This window comes from Drosophila willistoni, assembly GCF_018902025.1.
Source record: "Drosophila willistoni isolate 14030-0811.24 chromosome XL unlocalized genomic scaffold, UCI_dwil_1.1 Seg141, whole genome shotgun sequence".
NCBI lineage: Eukaryota > Metazoa > Arthropoda > Insecta > Diptera > Drosophilidae > Drosophila > Drosophila willistoni.
The window spans coordinates 3238365-3254023 of NW_025814052.1; the positions used below are offsets into that span (position 1 = coordinate 3238365).

Here is a 15659-nt window from a genome sequence, read left to right on the forward strand (position 1 = left end):
ATCATCATCATCATCATCATGAATGGTTGAGATGCAGATTTAGATTGATTTGATTTTAGATATATATATTTTTTTTTTGGAATGGATCATTTTTAGTGTTGCTCGAAGTGTTGTTGTGGTTGTTGTTGTTGTGGTTGTTGTAGTTGTTGTGGTTGTTTGTGGTGTTTATTGTGTCATTGTGGTGTTGTTGTAGTTCATATAGTTTTATTTATGTTGTTGTTGTTGTTGTTTGGTAAGTATATAAAAAGAGAAAAGTAAATATAGATAAAAATTATTGGATTAATATTAAAAATTTGTAGATGTTAGAGCTGTTTATTTTAGCGCATAACCATAAAATAAATATATGAATAAACTATATATGTATACATATATATAGATTTGTATATGTAGATGATGTAGGTTGTAGTTGTGGTTGTGTATACATATATGTATATAGTTTAATGGATTTGTGTATTAGAATGAACAGATTACCTCTCGTGAATCGATTGCATCGTTCATTATTTGTATCCAGCCTTTGAAGGTGGCCACTTGGAAAAGGCACAGATACGCGTTACCTACATGATCGAAATTCATTGCTGAATTCACCCACGTGTAGTTCTCGCTCTCGCACGCATTGCGATTGGGTATGATCTCGTGGCTGAGCTTCGTGCCGTTAGTGTCTTCGCACTGTCATCGTTATCGTTATCGGTTTGGAGATTCGATTGGATCGAATTGATGGATCGATGGTTTTTTTAGTTAATTGAAGAAATGTATGTTTATTTCAAAATTAAATAGACTATACTCAATTATAATAATAATAATAATAAGTAGATAGTAGTAGGGACTAAAAACTATGTATTTATAAGATGCTGTACTAGTTTAAAGACTAAAGACTAACCACACACATGCGTAATTTTTGTATGTGGTTAGATTGTGTATATAAGATTAAGTTAGTTAGTTAGTGTATTAGTGTGGCAGCTAATTAGCATGATTTAGCATTTTCGAAATTGTTTTTCGTTCCATTCAATTCATTTTTAGTTTACTGATATACATATAGGTATATATGGATATATAAGTTTAGATATAGTTTAGTATTCGGAATTCAGTGCAAAAGGCCATTTTACTAGAAAATACTAAAGAGTATATATACTATATAATTAATATTAACTGTTTAAGCATTTGATTTTTTGATTTTGCATATTTGTCGCGTGTTTTTTTTTTTTTTTTGCATATTTTATTTAGATTTTATTTGATTTTAATGAGATTATATATTCAAACGATTTTTGATTTTTGTATGTACAAGATAATGGCATTATAAATATTCGATTTTCTCTCATTCAACTTAATTTTGACTTTTGAATGGACACTTTTGTTTTTGGTTTTTGATTTGAAATCAACTATTTACGAAAAATAGATGCAAAGATACGCATTTGATTCATATTTTCCCTTCTTGTTTTCATATTTCGATATATATTCGATTGAATTTGCTAATTTGATAAATGCTGCAATAATTATTAAGAAAAACTAATGCCAAATACTGTTCATACCTATATATATATATAAATATATAACTCTGCAATAAAAACAAAAAAGGTTACAAAAAAAAAAAAATATTAGCAAAATTCAAAATCATTTCAAAAAAAGATCAAACGAAAATTAGTTAAAAATTTTGGATTTTGCAAAGTTATATAGAAAGTACACGGAAAGAAGCCGTATATCTAAGAATCAAAAACTATACATAGTTTTGTATTTGATTAGCATTAGTTTTTCTTTCATTTCTTTTCTGTATTTCTGTTTTCTGTTGTTTTCTTTTTTGGTTTTGTTTTGGTTTTGGTTTTTGAAAAATCATTGGCAACGTACCTTAAAATATTTTCCAGCAAAAAGCTGTACACCCATTATGGCAAAAATTAGCCAAAATATTAGACACACCAATAGCACATTGAAGATGGACGGTATAGCTTGTACCAGCGCATTAACGACGACCTGATATTTTGAAGTGTTTTTTTCAGATATTGATTTTCGGTTTTATTTTCAATTCGGTTCAATTCGGTTGGTGGTGGGATAGAATTTGGCAGATTTAATATTGAATTGGTCGTCGTTTTTTGGTTTTTTGGTTTTGGTGAAAGAAGTCGATGATTTTGTTTTTTGGTTCAATGAGTTCAATGATGATGTTGTTGTTGTTGTTGTTGTTTTAGTTTTTGTTTAAGGGATAGAATATAATACAATAAATGCAGAGAGAGAGAGATAGAGAGAGACATTTGATTGATTAGACATGTTGGCAATTGAATGTTATAAGATTTGGTGATGATTTGAATTGAATATGATTTTTGGCCCACAGTTTGTTTAGAGAGAGAGAGAGAGATAGAGATAGAGAGAGAGGCAGAGTGTGTCATTAAGATCAATGAATATGTAATGTGACTGTGACTAGTTAGTGACTAGTGCAATTGTGTCTGTGTGTGTGAGTGAAGTTATGGGAATTTGCTAGATGTGCTTAATGTGTGTTTGTAGATCATAATAAAAAGCATGCAAAAGTATTTCATTTAATAGTATTTAAAGCATTCCAAGTTAACATTAACAAATACGCAGCAGTTTAACTTTAATTATTATTTTTTTTTGACAAGACAAGAATTACAATTACAAATCGACTGACAACATTGAAAAACAAGTTAATTAAAGACTAATCAAGTAATTTAATATATGTATATAGGTATATATAAGTTATAATCTAATTGTAAACGATTTTCAAATATTTTGTAAACTTTTTTTCTTAGTGCTTTGATTATACATATACTAAGTTAGTTAGGCAGGCAAAAAAGGCATGCGAAACGGGTAAGGGAACGGGTGAAAGAGAGAGACAGAGAGAGAGGAGAAAGAGCTAGATAGCAAATGCAAAGAGAAGAATATGTGAGTGGGCATAAAAAGTATCTTAAAAATTTTCTAATTTTTTGTTTTTTTTTTTTTCATTGTATTCTTTTTTTTTATGTATGTATCTAGAAGTTTGTTATTTAGTGGACATGATTATAAATAACTAAGTGATTAAAATAAGCATGAATAATTCTAAAATTCATTGTACGATTTTCATGGAAAAATATATTTTATATTGTTTTCAGAATCTAATCGGGGGATGCAGTAAAACTTTAACAAAATCAAATTAACTGCTGCATTTTTATATATATTGTTTTTTAATAATAAATATATGTTTGATAAACTTGAATTAATATGTAAGTATTTTTTTTTTATTGTTTTGTGTTTGAATTTGACTAAAATACATAATAATAAGTTTTTTTTTAAAGGAATAAGGCTTGATGAATTGATGGTTTATGTATTTTGGAGAGAAAGTGAGAGAGAGACAGAGAGAGAGAGAGAGAGACAGAGAGATAGATAATGAGCGAAAGAGATAGTGTTTGCTCTGGTTGTTTTTGACAAAATTTTTGATTGTTGGGAATTTGTTTTTAGGCCGTTTTTGGTGAATTCGATTGATATAGTACGATAACGATTAATTGATACTGATAATTGATTACTGATTGATGTTTTGTTTGTTGTTTTGTTGTTGTTGTTGTATATATTAAATAGGGTAGGCGGGTGGGTGGGTGGTGGGTCGGAAAGGGGGGCGGTTGGAAATTTGTTTTATTTGTTTTGTTTTTGTTGGTTGTTGATTGTTGATTGTTGGTTGGTTGATTGATTTTCGATATCGATTGTTTGTTTTGGTTGTATGTATGAAAGTACGTACCCTCATGCCCTGCATACGGGACATGGCACGTAGTGGTCTCAGTGCTCTTAACGTTCGCATAGTCTTGAAGGCTTGAATACCACCAGCTCCAACAAGTGAAGCAACGAAGTTGATAAGCGATACCTAGTTTCGATATAGTTTCGAATAGTGTCAAGTTTTAGAACAACAATTTCATAGATTTTAAAAGAATATATATATATATGTATATATAGTTAGGAATATATATTATGTAGAATGGTTTTTGTTTTTTGCATATATATATTAAGTAAAATTGTTTATTTTGATAAATTTTTTTGTTTGCTTGTCTTGTGGTTCAGTCAGTTGTCCAGTCGTTTGGGTCAGTTTTTCTTTTTTTTTTTGGTTTTTTTGTGGTCAAAATGATCGAAATTAGAAAAGGAATTCATTAACGCGTTTTTGTATTTTGTTTATGTACTATATATTTTGTTGTTGTTGCTGTTGTTTTATTTGATTGTTATTATTAGTTGTATATACTGTGTGTTTTGGTTTTAGACAACAGGGCAATTACTCAAGGCCAAGGGGGCTTACGGGGGGGTGGGTGGTTTTAATTACGGGTCGGACAGATCCTAACAATATATAAAGAAACTTACATATATAATTAAATATGCAGATATCATTTGAATTCTTATGATTATAGCAAGGGTTTGTTCTTTAACACACACACACACACACACACACATACGCACACACAGACACATCAAACAGGCGCACATATATAGAAACAACAAGTTAGACGAATAAAATTTCTTATAAATTTAATCCTATATATAGAAATATATTGTTATATATAATGTATATAATATTTTAAACTCTTAATCAACATTAATAAGTTATGCCTATTTCTTCTGACCAAAAATACATACACATACATAAATAGATAGATAGATGGATATTAATATAGGAGAGGAGCTATTAGTAATAGAGATAGATAAATAAGTAGGTAGTAGTCGGGTTGGAACACACACATACACACGTAACAGAAACAGTAACAATACAAAGGAATTAGTTTAGTAGACGAGACGAGCATATTGGTAGTTGGAACATTAAACACTATCAATTACTGAGTAACATGGAGATTGAAGTAACAAGATTGGATTGGGGACCTGCCAAGCCAAGTTCGGAGAGACAGAGAGAAACAGAGAGTTTGGGTTTTGGTTAATGCTGCAAATGGGACCCTCTTCGATTCCCCCAAAGGTAGGGAACGGGAATCTGCTTCTGTATTGATGTCAAAGAGTTCCAAGTGGTCTATTGGTCATTGTTAGAGTTGTCCCAGTTACTGGCGTTAGTCATTAAATTAACTGTGTGGACTTTTGGTGAAATTTCGATTTGAAATGAGATTTGAGAGGTACACTCTGTTATACAAACACGTCCTTTATTTTTTGGGCCCTATAACTATATATGGTTATAAATGGCCGCACAGAAACTCCACAATGGACGAATCTGGCATGCATACACCAGAGATGGAATGGCGAAATGGCGAAAAATGCTTGAGAGAGAGAGAGAGAGAGAGAGAGAGAGAGGGGATCAACTAGTTTACGTTGTTTACTAGATTAATATAGTTAGTTATATATATTTTTTTTTTGGTTATTATTTACACATTTGTAATTCGTTTTCGTTTTTAGCTTTTCTTTCTTTCATTTTTGTGGTGTATGCAATACCTTTTGGTCTATTGTGTAGACGTGCGACCTTATCACTAGGTTGGTTTTCTTTTTTTTTTTGTTAGATCTTTTTGATTTGTGGATTTTGGACTTGTCTTTATATTGACACATTTTTGCTCAAACTTTGCTGCCGGACTCGATTTGAATTGGTTGGTAGATTGTTTCATGGGCGTGAGATGATATCACGCGAATATAATTCATACATTTGTTTTGTATTTCTTTGTTTTTGTTTTTGTTTTGTTTTCATTGCATTGAATCCTAACTCAGACCAAGCTATTTGCATGCGGCTTGATTTAAAGTAAAACACTGCCACCACTGCGTATGAGCAATTTGTCAAATGTTGTTTTGACAACTCCATTTTGTATGCATTAATTTGTTGTTGTTGTTGTTGTTATTGTTGTTTTTTTGGTAGATAAATAGATATAGTACACTACATCGAAGGATACAATAGTGGTGCAGAGTTCCTTTACAAAATACACATATGTATATATATATATAGAACGGTTATATGCATGTATATACATATAGTATATAGTATATAGATAGAATTTGGTGCCGCTAAGAATTAAGGGTCATGGGTTATTGCAGCAGGTCTCAACCGAAGAGGATTCGATTAATAGTTGTTGTGAATTCATATGGATTTTTGGGAGTTTGGAATTGATAAGGCTCGGTGGTTAATCTATCTATATAAGCTAAATTGATAACTAAACGGGAGGGAAAAGGGGCCACTAACGATTCGGAGTGGTGACGGGGTTAGGGAAGAAGTAAGGAGAGCACCTAGCAGCTCGCTTTTACTTTTGAAAACCAAACTACATACATTTTATTCTAATTTCAAATATGTAAATCAACTAAATATCTATAAATATGTATGTATATGTATGTATGTACGTATTCATGTTGTTATTTACTCTATACATATACTTAAACTATATAATTAACACTAAAAGTATGTAGATATATGTAGGAGTAGTAGTAGTACAACTATTAGATCTAACTTGATTCGATCACAACATGTTTTATATATCAGTTTTGAAGCGTATATGTATGTATGTATATACAATGTATATGTATATATTTATATAGATGTACATATATACTATAAAATATATATATATCTGCTGTATTACGATTAATATAAAATATACAAAGCTCAAGCGCCAGATTATAATATATATAAAAAACTTGAACCAACTTTCACTTTTAACTTTCTCTGCTTACAATATCTAAGCATTTGATATTCAACATACGTAGCACAGTTTTTGATGATTTCAATAATTAAATACATTGGAATGAAACAAAAATTGAACAAATATGTTTTGAAAACTTATCGGCATAAAATGGTTTTAGCATTTCTACAGAGTTGACCCCCCGCCCCGCTGAAATTAGCTCCATTTTGAAGCACTGCCTTATCGATGCAGATGCGGTTTTTGCTGCGAAATATTCAACATAGATACAAAATATCGATTAACACACATACACATACATACAGAGTATTGAGCGGAAATTTATTGATATATGCAATACACACATACAACAAACAATAGTGGTAGTAAAAGTAGTAGTAGTAGTAGTGGTAGTAGCAGCGGTAGAAATCGTTCCTGCCGAAGAATATTATATATCCTTGCGTTTTTTTTCATTTTTTTGATTCTCTTTCCTTAGTTGCAGTCATTGAAAAATCAGTTAAGTAGTCAAAAATGGCGAATAGATTATAAAAAAAAACCAAAACTGTTGTTCCTGGGGAAAGTAATATGATTAGATCAAGCTCAATTCGAGATATACAATGGCTGTCTTGATCTAAACAGACAGAGAGGCAATTAGACAGAATATATGTATATATCCTTTATATGGTGGGAAATCCTGTGATTTATGCGTTTATACATATACTCATTTTTGCAAGGGTATAAGTAGTAAGCAATAGCGGAAGTGGTATAGGTAGTAGTAGCAGTAGAAGTAGTAGAAGTAGTAAAACTTGTAGAAGTAGTAGAAGTCGTAAAAGTTTAAGAAGTAGTAGAAGTTTTAGAAGTAGTAGAAGTAGTAGAAGTAGTAGAAGTAGTAGAAGTAGTAGAAGTAGTAGAAGTAGTAGAAGTAGTAGAAGTAGTAGAAGTAGTAGAAGTAGTAGAAGTAGTAGAAGTAGTAGAAGTTTTAGAAGTAGTAGAAGTTGTAGAAGTTGTAGAAGTAGTTGAAGTTGTAGAAGTTTTATAAGTTGTAGAAGTCGTAGAAGTAGTAGAAGTTGTAGAAGTAGTAAAACTTGTAGAAGTAGTAGAAGTCGTAAAAGTTTAAGAAGTAGTAGAAGTTGTAGAAGTAGTTGAAGTTGTAGAAGTTGTAGAAGTAGTAATAGTAGTAGAAGTGGTAGAAGTAGTAGAAGTAGTAGAAGTTGTAGAAGTTTTATAAGTTGTAGAAGTCGTAGAAGTAGTAGAAGTTGTAGAAGTAGTTGAAGTTGTAGAAGTCGTAGACGTTGTAAAAGTAGTAGAATTAGTAATAGTAGTAGAAGTTGTAAAAGTAGTAGAAGTTTTAGAAGTATTATTAGTACTATTAGCAGTATCAGTAGTAGTAGTTGTTGTAAGTAATTAACGTAATAGTAGTATAAGAACTATTCTCCGCTGTAATCCTTGTATAACAGTTAATTTTGCAATCACTTCTAATCAGTCAATTTGAGTGAGAAGAAAGAAGAGAAAGAAAGAGAGGAAATAGAAGATCGACTCACACATACATACATACATACATATGTACATATATATGTAACCATTAGGAATAAGTTTTGCACGAATAACAGAGACTCACACACACACTCACACACATGTTTGTATGTACATTTGCATGACATGTATGTATGTATGTATGTGGGTACATATGTATGTATATAGAGTTCGTTTAGAGTTTTAGTCTATTAGTTTAACAAGAATTTATGTTACAGAGAGCTCCACATTGTTTGCTAATTGTTTTCGTAGTTTAGTTAGTATAACAAGCCACATCGAATCGCACTTGTTCCATAGATAGTTACAACATTTAACGATAATTGAAGTATGCATGTGTGCTCTCTACTGAACCACACACCCACACACACACACACACACACACACATACGTATACGCACATAGAAATTGATATGTTATAGGCACACATACAGCATATAGAAAACAACAGAGATTTATATATATATAGAGAGAGAGAGAGGAAGATATAATAGTAAACACATTCACACACACACACACACAAAGAAACAGAGAGAGAGAGAGAGAGAGATATATAGAGTGACAGAGATCGAGAAAGAAAGAGCGCACTACTTACTTTCATCCCCTCCCAACGCGAAACGGCACGCAATGGCCTCAACGCTCGCAGCGTACGCATCGAGCGGAAGGCGGGCACATCATCGGCACCGGACCAAACGGCGGCCAAATTAATTAGCGACAGCTAAACGACCAATCAGAATTCAGAATTCAGAATTTGCAACTTGATAAGGACTCACAGAACTCACAAAAAAAAAAAATAAACAAAAAACTCAAAAACAACAAAAAACAAGGCTTAATTTTCAATGGTTTTTATGGATATACATATATGTATAGGTATATGCGATTTGCAGAGTAAATAACTAGGCTTATTTATAATGCTAAACTATATATAAGATATATGTATGTATATAGGGTATATATGATATGTATATATGGGGATATAAAACTATCAATAACTATGCTATAATTGTTTATTAGCTAATGGTTTTCTATCTGCAAAATATATATGGACAATGGAGACGGACCGGATTAAATCGAATCGGAAAGGTACGGAACGTTATTGGAATCGAAGACGGATCTCTAGTGGTTGAAAAAAGATGATAAAGTTATAAACTTGTTGAAAACAATAAACACTTTTTTAGCCTGTGGCATACTTTAAGGGGCAAACTTCTCCTATTTTACAGACCAAGATCCAGCACAGCATTCAAAAAGTGTCAATTGCCAACTAAAGAGAATAAAATTTCATCAATTTTTGTACATTCTTAGATCCGTCATTGATTGAAAACTGAGATTAACCGTATTACAATGATTATGTAGCTATACAGGGGAGGTATTAGCGGATTATTTGTTGTTGTTTTTGTTTTTGTATATATATATATGTAAGTATGTATCTCAGATTACAGATATAGTACAACAGATACATTATAATACATTTGGAAACGATACAACAAATTGAAACTGAAAAAATCTCAATATAAAATTTGGTCCTTTGGTCCTTTGGCATCTTTGGTTCAAAAAGTTTGCAGTTTATAGTCAGTTAGTTAGTTAGTTAGTTAGTTAGTCAGTGTTAGTTGGTGTAATTAGTCGGTTTGGTTTCGTTAACATAAAAGTCGAATTCTATTCAAAATTCTCTACATATATTTTGTAGTATGTTAATTATATATGTATTATTTATATAAATAGTATATATATATTTTGTTTTGTGGATTTTATATGTACACATGGCTAACGGTTTAACTTACCATGACAATAACGAAATCGAGCCAGCACCATGCATTCGTGAAATACACTTTAAAGCCGAGCGCCAACCACTTGATTAACATTTCCAAGAAGAATATAACCGTGAATATTCTGTCCATATAGTATAAAATATCCTGCAGTATGGGTCTTTGTGGCAGATGTACATCTTCTAATGCCTATTATTTTTTGTTTATTTCATTTGTTTATTAAATTTTACGATGCGCCAGACAGAGAGAGAGAGAGAGAGGGCGAGCATCATCATCATCATCATCATCATAATCGTCGAGTGGAGTTGGAATGAAGTTTTGGTTATAGAAAGGTTTATAATAGAAATCGAAATACATTTTATATACATATATAATCCGTATACATATATATATATATATATATATATATATGTATAAAGATATTGTTAATAACATTATAATAATTTGTTTTTTTTTTTTGTTGTTTTGGCAAGGTGTATACGATTATTTGTAGTGTAGTGTAATATATATATATATATTAAGATATCTAGAAGCAATATAAGAAGCTAAATTTAATTATGTTGTTAGGTTTGTTTGTTTTTTTGGTTTTGTTTCCTTTTGTTTTTGTTTTTTGTTGAGCTACCGCTTTAATGGTAGTTTTCACAGTTTTTGTTGTTTCACTTAACATTAAATTATTTATTATTTTTTTGGTTATTTTTTTTTTTTTTGTTTGGTTTTGCAAGAATATAGGCAATATTTTGTGTTCATAGTTTACACTTCTCTTTTGTCACGGACAAATCAAAGTCAAACGCAATTAAAGAAAAATTTTCAAAGAAATTGAAGACAAAATTCTTGAAATGATATTACGCAACTAAATGCGTCTAACGCTAATTAGTAACAGATATAGACACACACATAATACAATACTAAAAAATGGATATACCCTAAACTAAACTGGGCCAACATACATTAGGCCCTAGACACAAATCGTTTGACTGAAATGTGCCTAGGCCTAAATGTGGCCAACAATAATCTAGCAAATGGCTAAAAATATAAACGAAACTTAAAATCAACTTTTGATATTTCAAGGAATTCTAATTCCAATGATGGCAAATTTTTGCAAAGCCAAAGCTAGTTTTGTTTTTTTTATAAGCATTAAGCAGATTTGCCATCAGTGGCTAAAATAAACAATAAAAATATGAAATAAAGAGGATATTTTTTAATCGAAACCTAGCTAAGCTAATCTAAGCTGAACTAGCCAAGTATATATATACATATATGTATGTATAAGTAAAAGAAGAAATCATAATAACTAAGGAGAAACTTAAAATCAAATTATTTATATATTAAGACCTAGAAAAATGAAGCAATCAACTTTGGTAAAGTTTAAGCAAGGCTACGTTTAATTCATAAAATTAGTTTGGTGAAATATTCAACGGTTTTTTTTTTCTTTTGTCAAATTTTAACAAAGCTTTTTGCAAGTTGCCCTTTTTGAAAAAAAATGATTTTGATTTTGATTCTGATTTGGATTTTAGCTCTCTCGACAAAAAAGGCAAATTGCAAATTACGGATTGTGTTTTTCGTTTCAATATTGTTCAAATGGTTTTTGGGTTTTTTATTTTTTTTTTTAATTTTTGAATGTTGGACTTACCAAAGCTAAGCTACTCATTAAAATCATAGTGATAACAGCTGTTTCAAAATATTTATTTTCAATTAATTGAAAAGTTTTCAGTCGTAAATTGCCCCATCCTTGCCAGAACGGCGAATCTTCGTCACCGGCTAAGATTGGAAATTTCTTATAGTATGAATCGGGGCAGCAATCAGCTGGATACTCGTCCAATATATCCTCGTCGTGTGCATGTATTATAATATCACCATCGAGGGGGCCCTCCTCGCATTCGCCCTCCTCGTCTAATTCCTCATCGAGACCTAAATCCTCTTTACTGGCATCGCGCTTCTCCTCGCCCTCCATCGTTTCGGCGCTGCCCTTGTGGCTCTCGTCCTTGAATGGTCGATTCTTATGGCTACCATATGAGTTAATGCTGGCAGTGTCGTCGTCCTGTAAGGACAAACCTCTATGGTTTAGCTCGTGTTCCAGTCTATTGTCTTGGTGGTTAATTGAGTTGCCAATCATCTGTATGGTCATTCATATATATATAGTTGATAGATACATATATATATTTTATATTTTTTTTTCGATTTTTTTTGTTTTTTTTTTTTGGAACACGATTTCAGTTCAAGAGTTTTCGGGTTCAGTTGGTTTGGTTTGGTTTGGTTGGTTGGTTAGTTGGATTGGTTAGTTGAATTTTTTTTTTTTTTGGTTTTTTTTTTGTTTTTGTTGATTGGGTGGAATACACACACACACACACACATAACAGTACATATTATAGACAGTTATATGTAATCAGAAAGAAAACAAATCAAGGAATGAAATAAAAGAAACGAATGAAACGAATGTAAATCAATTTGTTGTTGTTTGTAGAGTTGTAGTTAAGAAATTAGTTAGCAATTACAATATAAGTAGAGTAAGTAATGAGGTATATTATTCAATATTAAAAGGGGAGGGGGGTTGGTTGGATGGGTGGGGGTGGGAAAATCGAAAATCCAAACAAAAATCAAATGGGGGGGTGGGGAGGAAAACAAACCATCAAATCAAAAGTTATATCAATGTGATCATGTTTATTTTGTATGTAGTAAAGTAGTCAAAACCAATAACAGAAACAGAAACAAGTAAACGAAAACAAAAAGTTTAAACAATAAACAAAAAGGTTAATATCGAAGAAAGATATTGTGTATTGAAAATTACCGTTGCGTTTTTTAAATATTTGGATTTCTTCGGCTTATTGTTCTTCATATCGCCATGTATCGTGAACTCCATGCCATCGCCAATGGCCACCTCCAGTTGGGTTTGCTCCTTGATCCCGATGCCCTTTTTAATTAGGCCATCGGCGAGTATTTCGTCGTGGGCCAATTCCAGTTCGTTATCGCCGTGTTCTGCAGATATACAACGACAAACGCCTTTGCCTTTCGTATCCGATATTCGATATATATATATATTTTTTCATATATGTATATATAAATATATATATATATATATATATATAGATGTGTGTGTGTTGATATATTACATGAATATATATATAGATATATATATATATATATATATACATATATGCAAATGACGAATTTGATATTGGAATTTGTTTTGATATTTTTTTTGGTTGAAATTATAAAACGAAACGAGTTCATACAAAGCAGTTGCCGTTCGCATTAAAGTTGTTGTTGTTGTTATATTTGTTGTTGGTTGTTGGTTGGTTCATATTTGATATATACATATATACATATATATATAATATACAAAATTAAGGAATATATTTATATATATGTATATATATATAGTTTGGATTTTGTATGAGAATCGATAGATTCAATCGTTGGTTCGTTACGTTGGCCAATCGAATGCGATTTTGGATTTCGATTTGTTTTTTTTTTTTTTTTTCGATTTTTTTGTTTTTGTTTTTGGTTCGGATGTTTTCGATTTGTTTTGAGATTTTCAATGGAAAAAGAATACAAGATAAATAAAATATATGTATTAAAATCAATATACATATTCAGTTTCGAATTGGTTTTCGGGTTTCGATAACGACACATATACACACACACATACACACACACACACACATACACACACACACACACATAATATTTTGGGAGACACAACACAACAGCTAACAACGCATATCGCCAAATGCAATGCGAATTATTCAATATACATACTAAGTATATATATATATATATGTATATAAATATATGAATATGATTGTATGCTTGAACTAAAAAACACATCAAATAGTAACAAATCACTTCATGCAAAGACAACAAGGATGACGTCCATTAGTGATTATATTTAATACTTGTCTATCCTACACTAATTCCTATATTTGTCTACCAGAGCAAAGGATCAAATCAATAATAAAATTGATAAGTGCCTTATTACAGATTATGGGGATACAAGGCTAATAAACACTTTCTGTGTCCTTTTATTAGCATCGTAGTTGGCTCTTTCATAGTTTTTCTTTTTAGTGAGATTTATGCAATGCGAAGAACCAAAAACTAACTTTAACCATACTTATAAGAAATATATATGTACATTGGCTCTCTTTTGTCTTAAGACGCCCTAAGACTTGACTAAGACTTTAAGACTTTAAAGTTAGTTAAAATTTTCAAATGGTTTTTGTTTATACTTTTAATTCTGACCATCATGACAAAATATGTAACATCTGCTCATTTAGTTATTCACACTGGTGAATGATTTAAAGATTACGTGCAAGATTTAATGATCTATATTTGTTCGATTCTATGTCGACGGCAATTAATACAAAATCACAAAGAAATATTTGGAATTCGACCATTAAGAAGTTTTCTTTAGCCTTTATAGAAGTCTGGGAAGGTAATTTAGATCAGCCAAACCCAAAATATAAGTTTTTGGGGTCATGATGCAAATTAGAAGGTCACTTCCAATGTAAAAATTTGGTATATTTAATTCTCAAATTTTGTATTCTAGATCCATCCCTGAATACACACTCGTTAATATCAATGACAAATTTAGTCCAGATCGAGATTATGCGATATACATATAAGTTAGCACACGCGTTTCTCCACGATACGCCGACTCCTACAGAACAAGTAGAACCATGCCCTGCACACCGACCCCAACTATGATGCAACAAGACGAGACGCAATACCAGAAACTGCTGAATGAGTTCCGGGTAGTATCCCATAACTCTAGGAAGTAGTACACTATCAACTATCTTGTTCCATTAATGACTTCCTATACCTAGAGTAAGCACTTTTCTATTCACCTTTGTAACCAACCCATTTCTGTGACACATTCTCAACATCGGCCACAGTACGATCAATAGACGTTGATCAGCCCTCTTGAGGTATATTCAAGTCCCCGATCTCTGGGGTAGTTTTAGTCTTAGTACATTCTTAGTGGTCAAAGAAAGAGTCTTATGTCTCATCTCTTATGTGTATCCGAAGGATCATGGCAATGCCACACCCCGACAGGGAGACACGTATGATAGACTCATAGCTGGCTTCCGAGTAGGGACCAGACTCGCATCCATGAACCAGGCCCGTACTTAAGAGTCGTAGCTTATATGTACATACATTCCAACAATATGCCTGCTAAGGGTACAAATTTCCTTTTTTAGGTCACTGGAATCGATTTGGTGTCTTTGCATGATAAAAACAGAAAACTAAATACTGAAATTGTGAACAATGAATGAAAAAAGAAAAAGAATGCACTACAAATGTAAATTACATACATAGTTATTATTATAGTTATACAAACAGTAAATGAAAAACACAATAAACAACAGGATCAAAAGTATAAAGTCTACAATTCTATGAAGGATCTAATCCACTGTTTTACTTTCAATTTATATAAGATTTTTGATTTGTCGATTTGTCGATTATCGATTTTGTCTTTTTATAATTCGTATTTTTGGTTTTGTTAATGACAGAGCTAGACTATTATATATATATATATGTATGTATATGTATATACTTATGTATTTATATACTAAAGTTAAGGTACATATGGAAATGGAATTCGTACATCTTTTTGTTCTGAGGGTATAAATGCAATTTTTTTAAATGTAAAATGTACAAAGGGATGCTAAGTTTTTGTTTCAAAACGAAGTGGGGAAGGGGGGAGAGAGAGAGTGAAAGAGAGACAGATATAGAGAGAGAGAGACAGAGAGTTGATATGGCAAATGGAATATTGAAAGTAAATTGAATTTAAACAACGATTGGGAAAGAGATTGAGATGTGA

General features: G+C 31.4%; 1 protein-coding gene across 22 annotated transcripts in view; it reads right to left on the reverse strand.

The window, feature by feature from the left end:
• The window catches only part of LOC6649183 (sodium channel protein para), a 65464-nt gene that overhangs the window by 13361 nt on the left and 36444 nt on the right, over positions 1-15659 (reverse strand). For 17 of the 22 annotated variants that reach the window (XM_047011432.1, XM_047011431.1, XM_047011430.1 and 14 more), the window contains 6 exons: positions 12627-12814; positions 11472-11879; positions 9857-10030; positions 3710-3832; positions 1840-1962; positions 472-666 (listed from right to left, as the gene is read on the reverse strand). In XM_047011432.1, the coding sequence (XP_046867388.1) occupies positions 472-666; positions 1840-1962; positions 3710-3832; positions 9857-10030; positions 11472-11879; positions 12627-12814 (1211 nt within the window). Of the gene's footprint in view, positions 1-471; positions 667-1839; positions 1963-3709; positions 3833-8673; positions 8797-9856; positions 10031-11471; positions 11955-12626; positions 12815-15659 lie in introns of all 22 variants that reach the window. The other 5 variants (XM_047011434.1, XM_047011435.1, XM_023179299.2 and 2 more) reach the window with 3 other exon arrangements.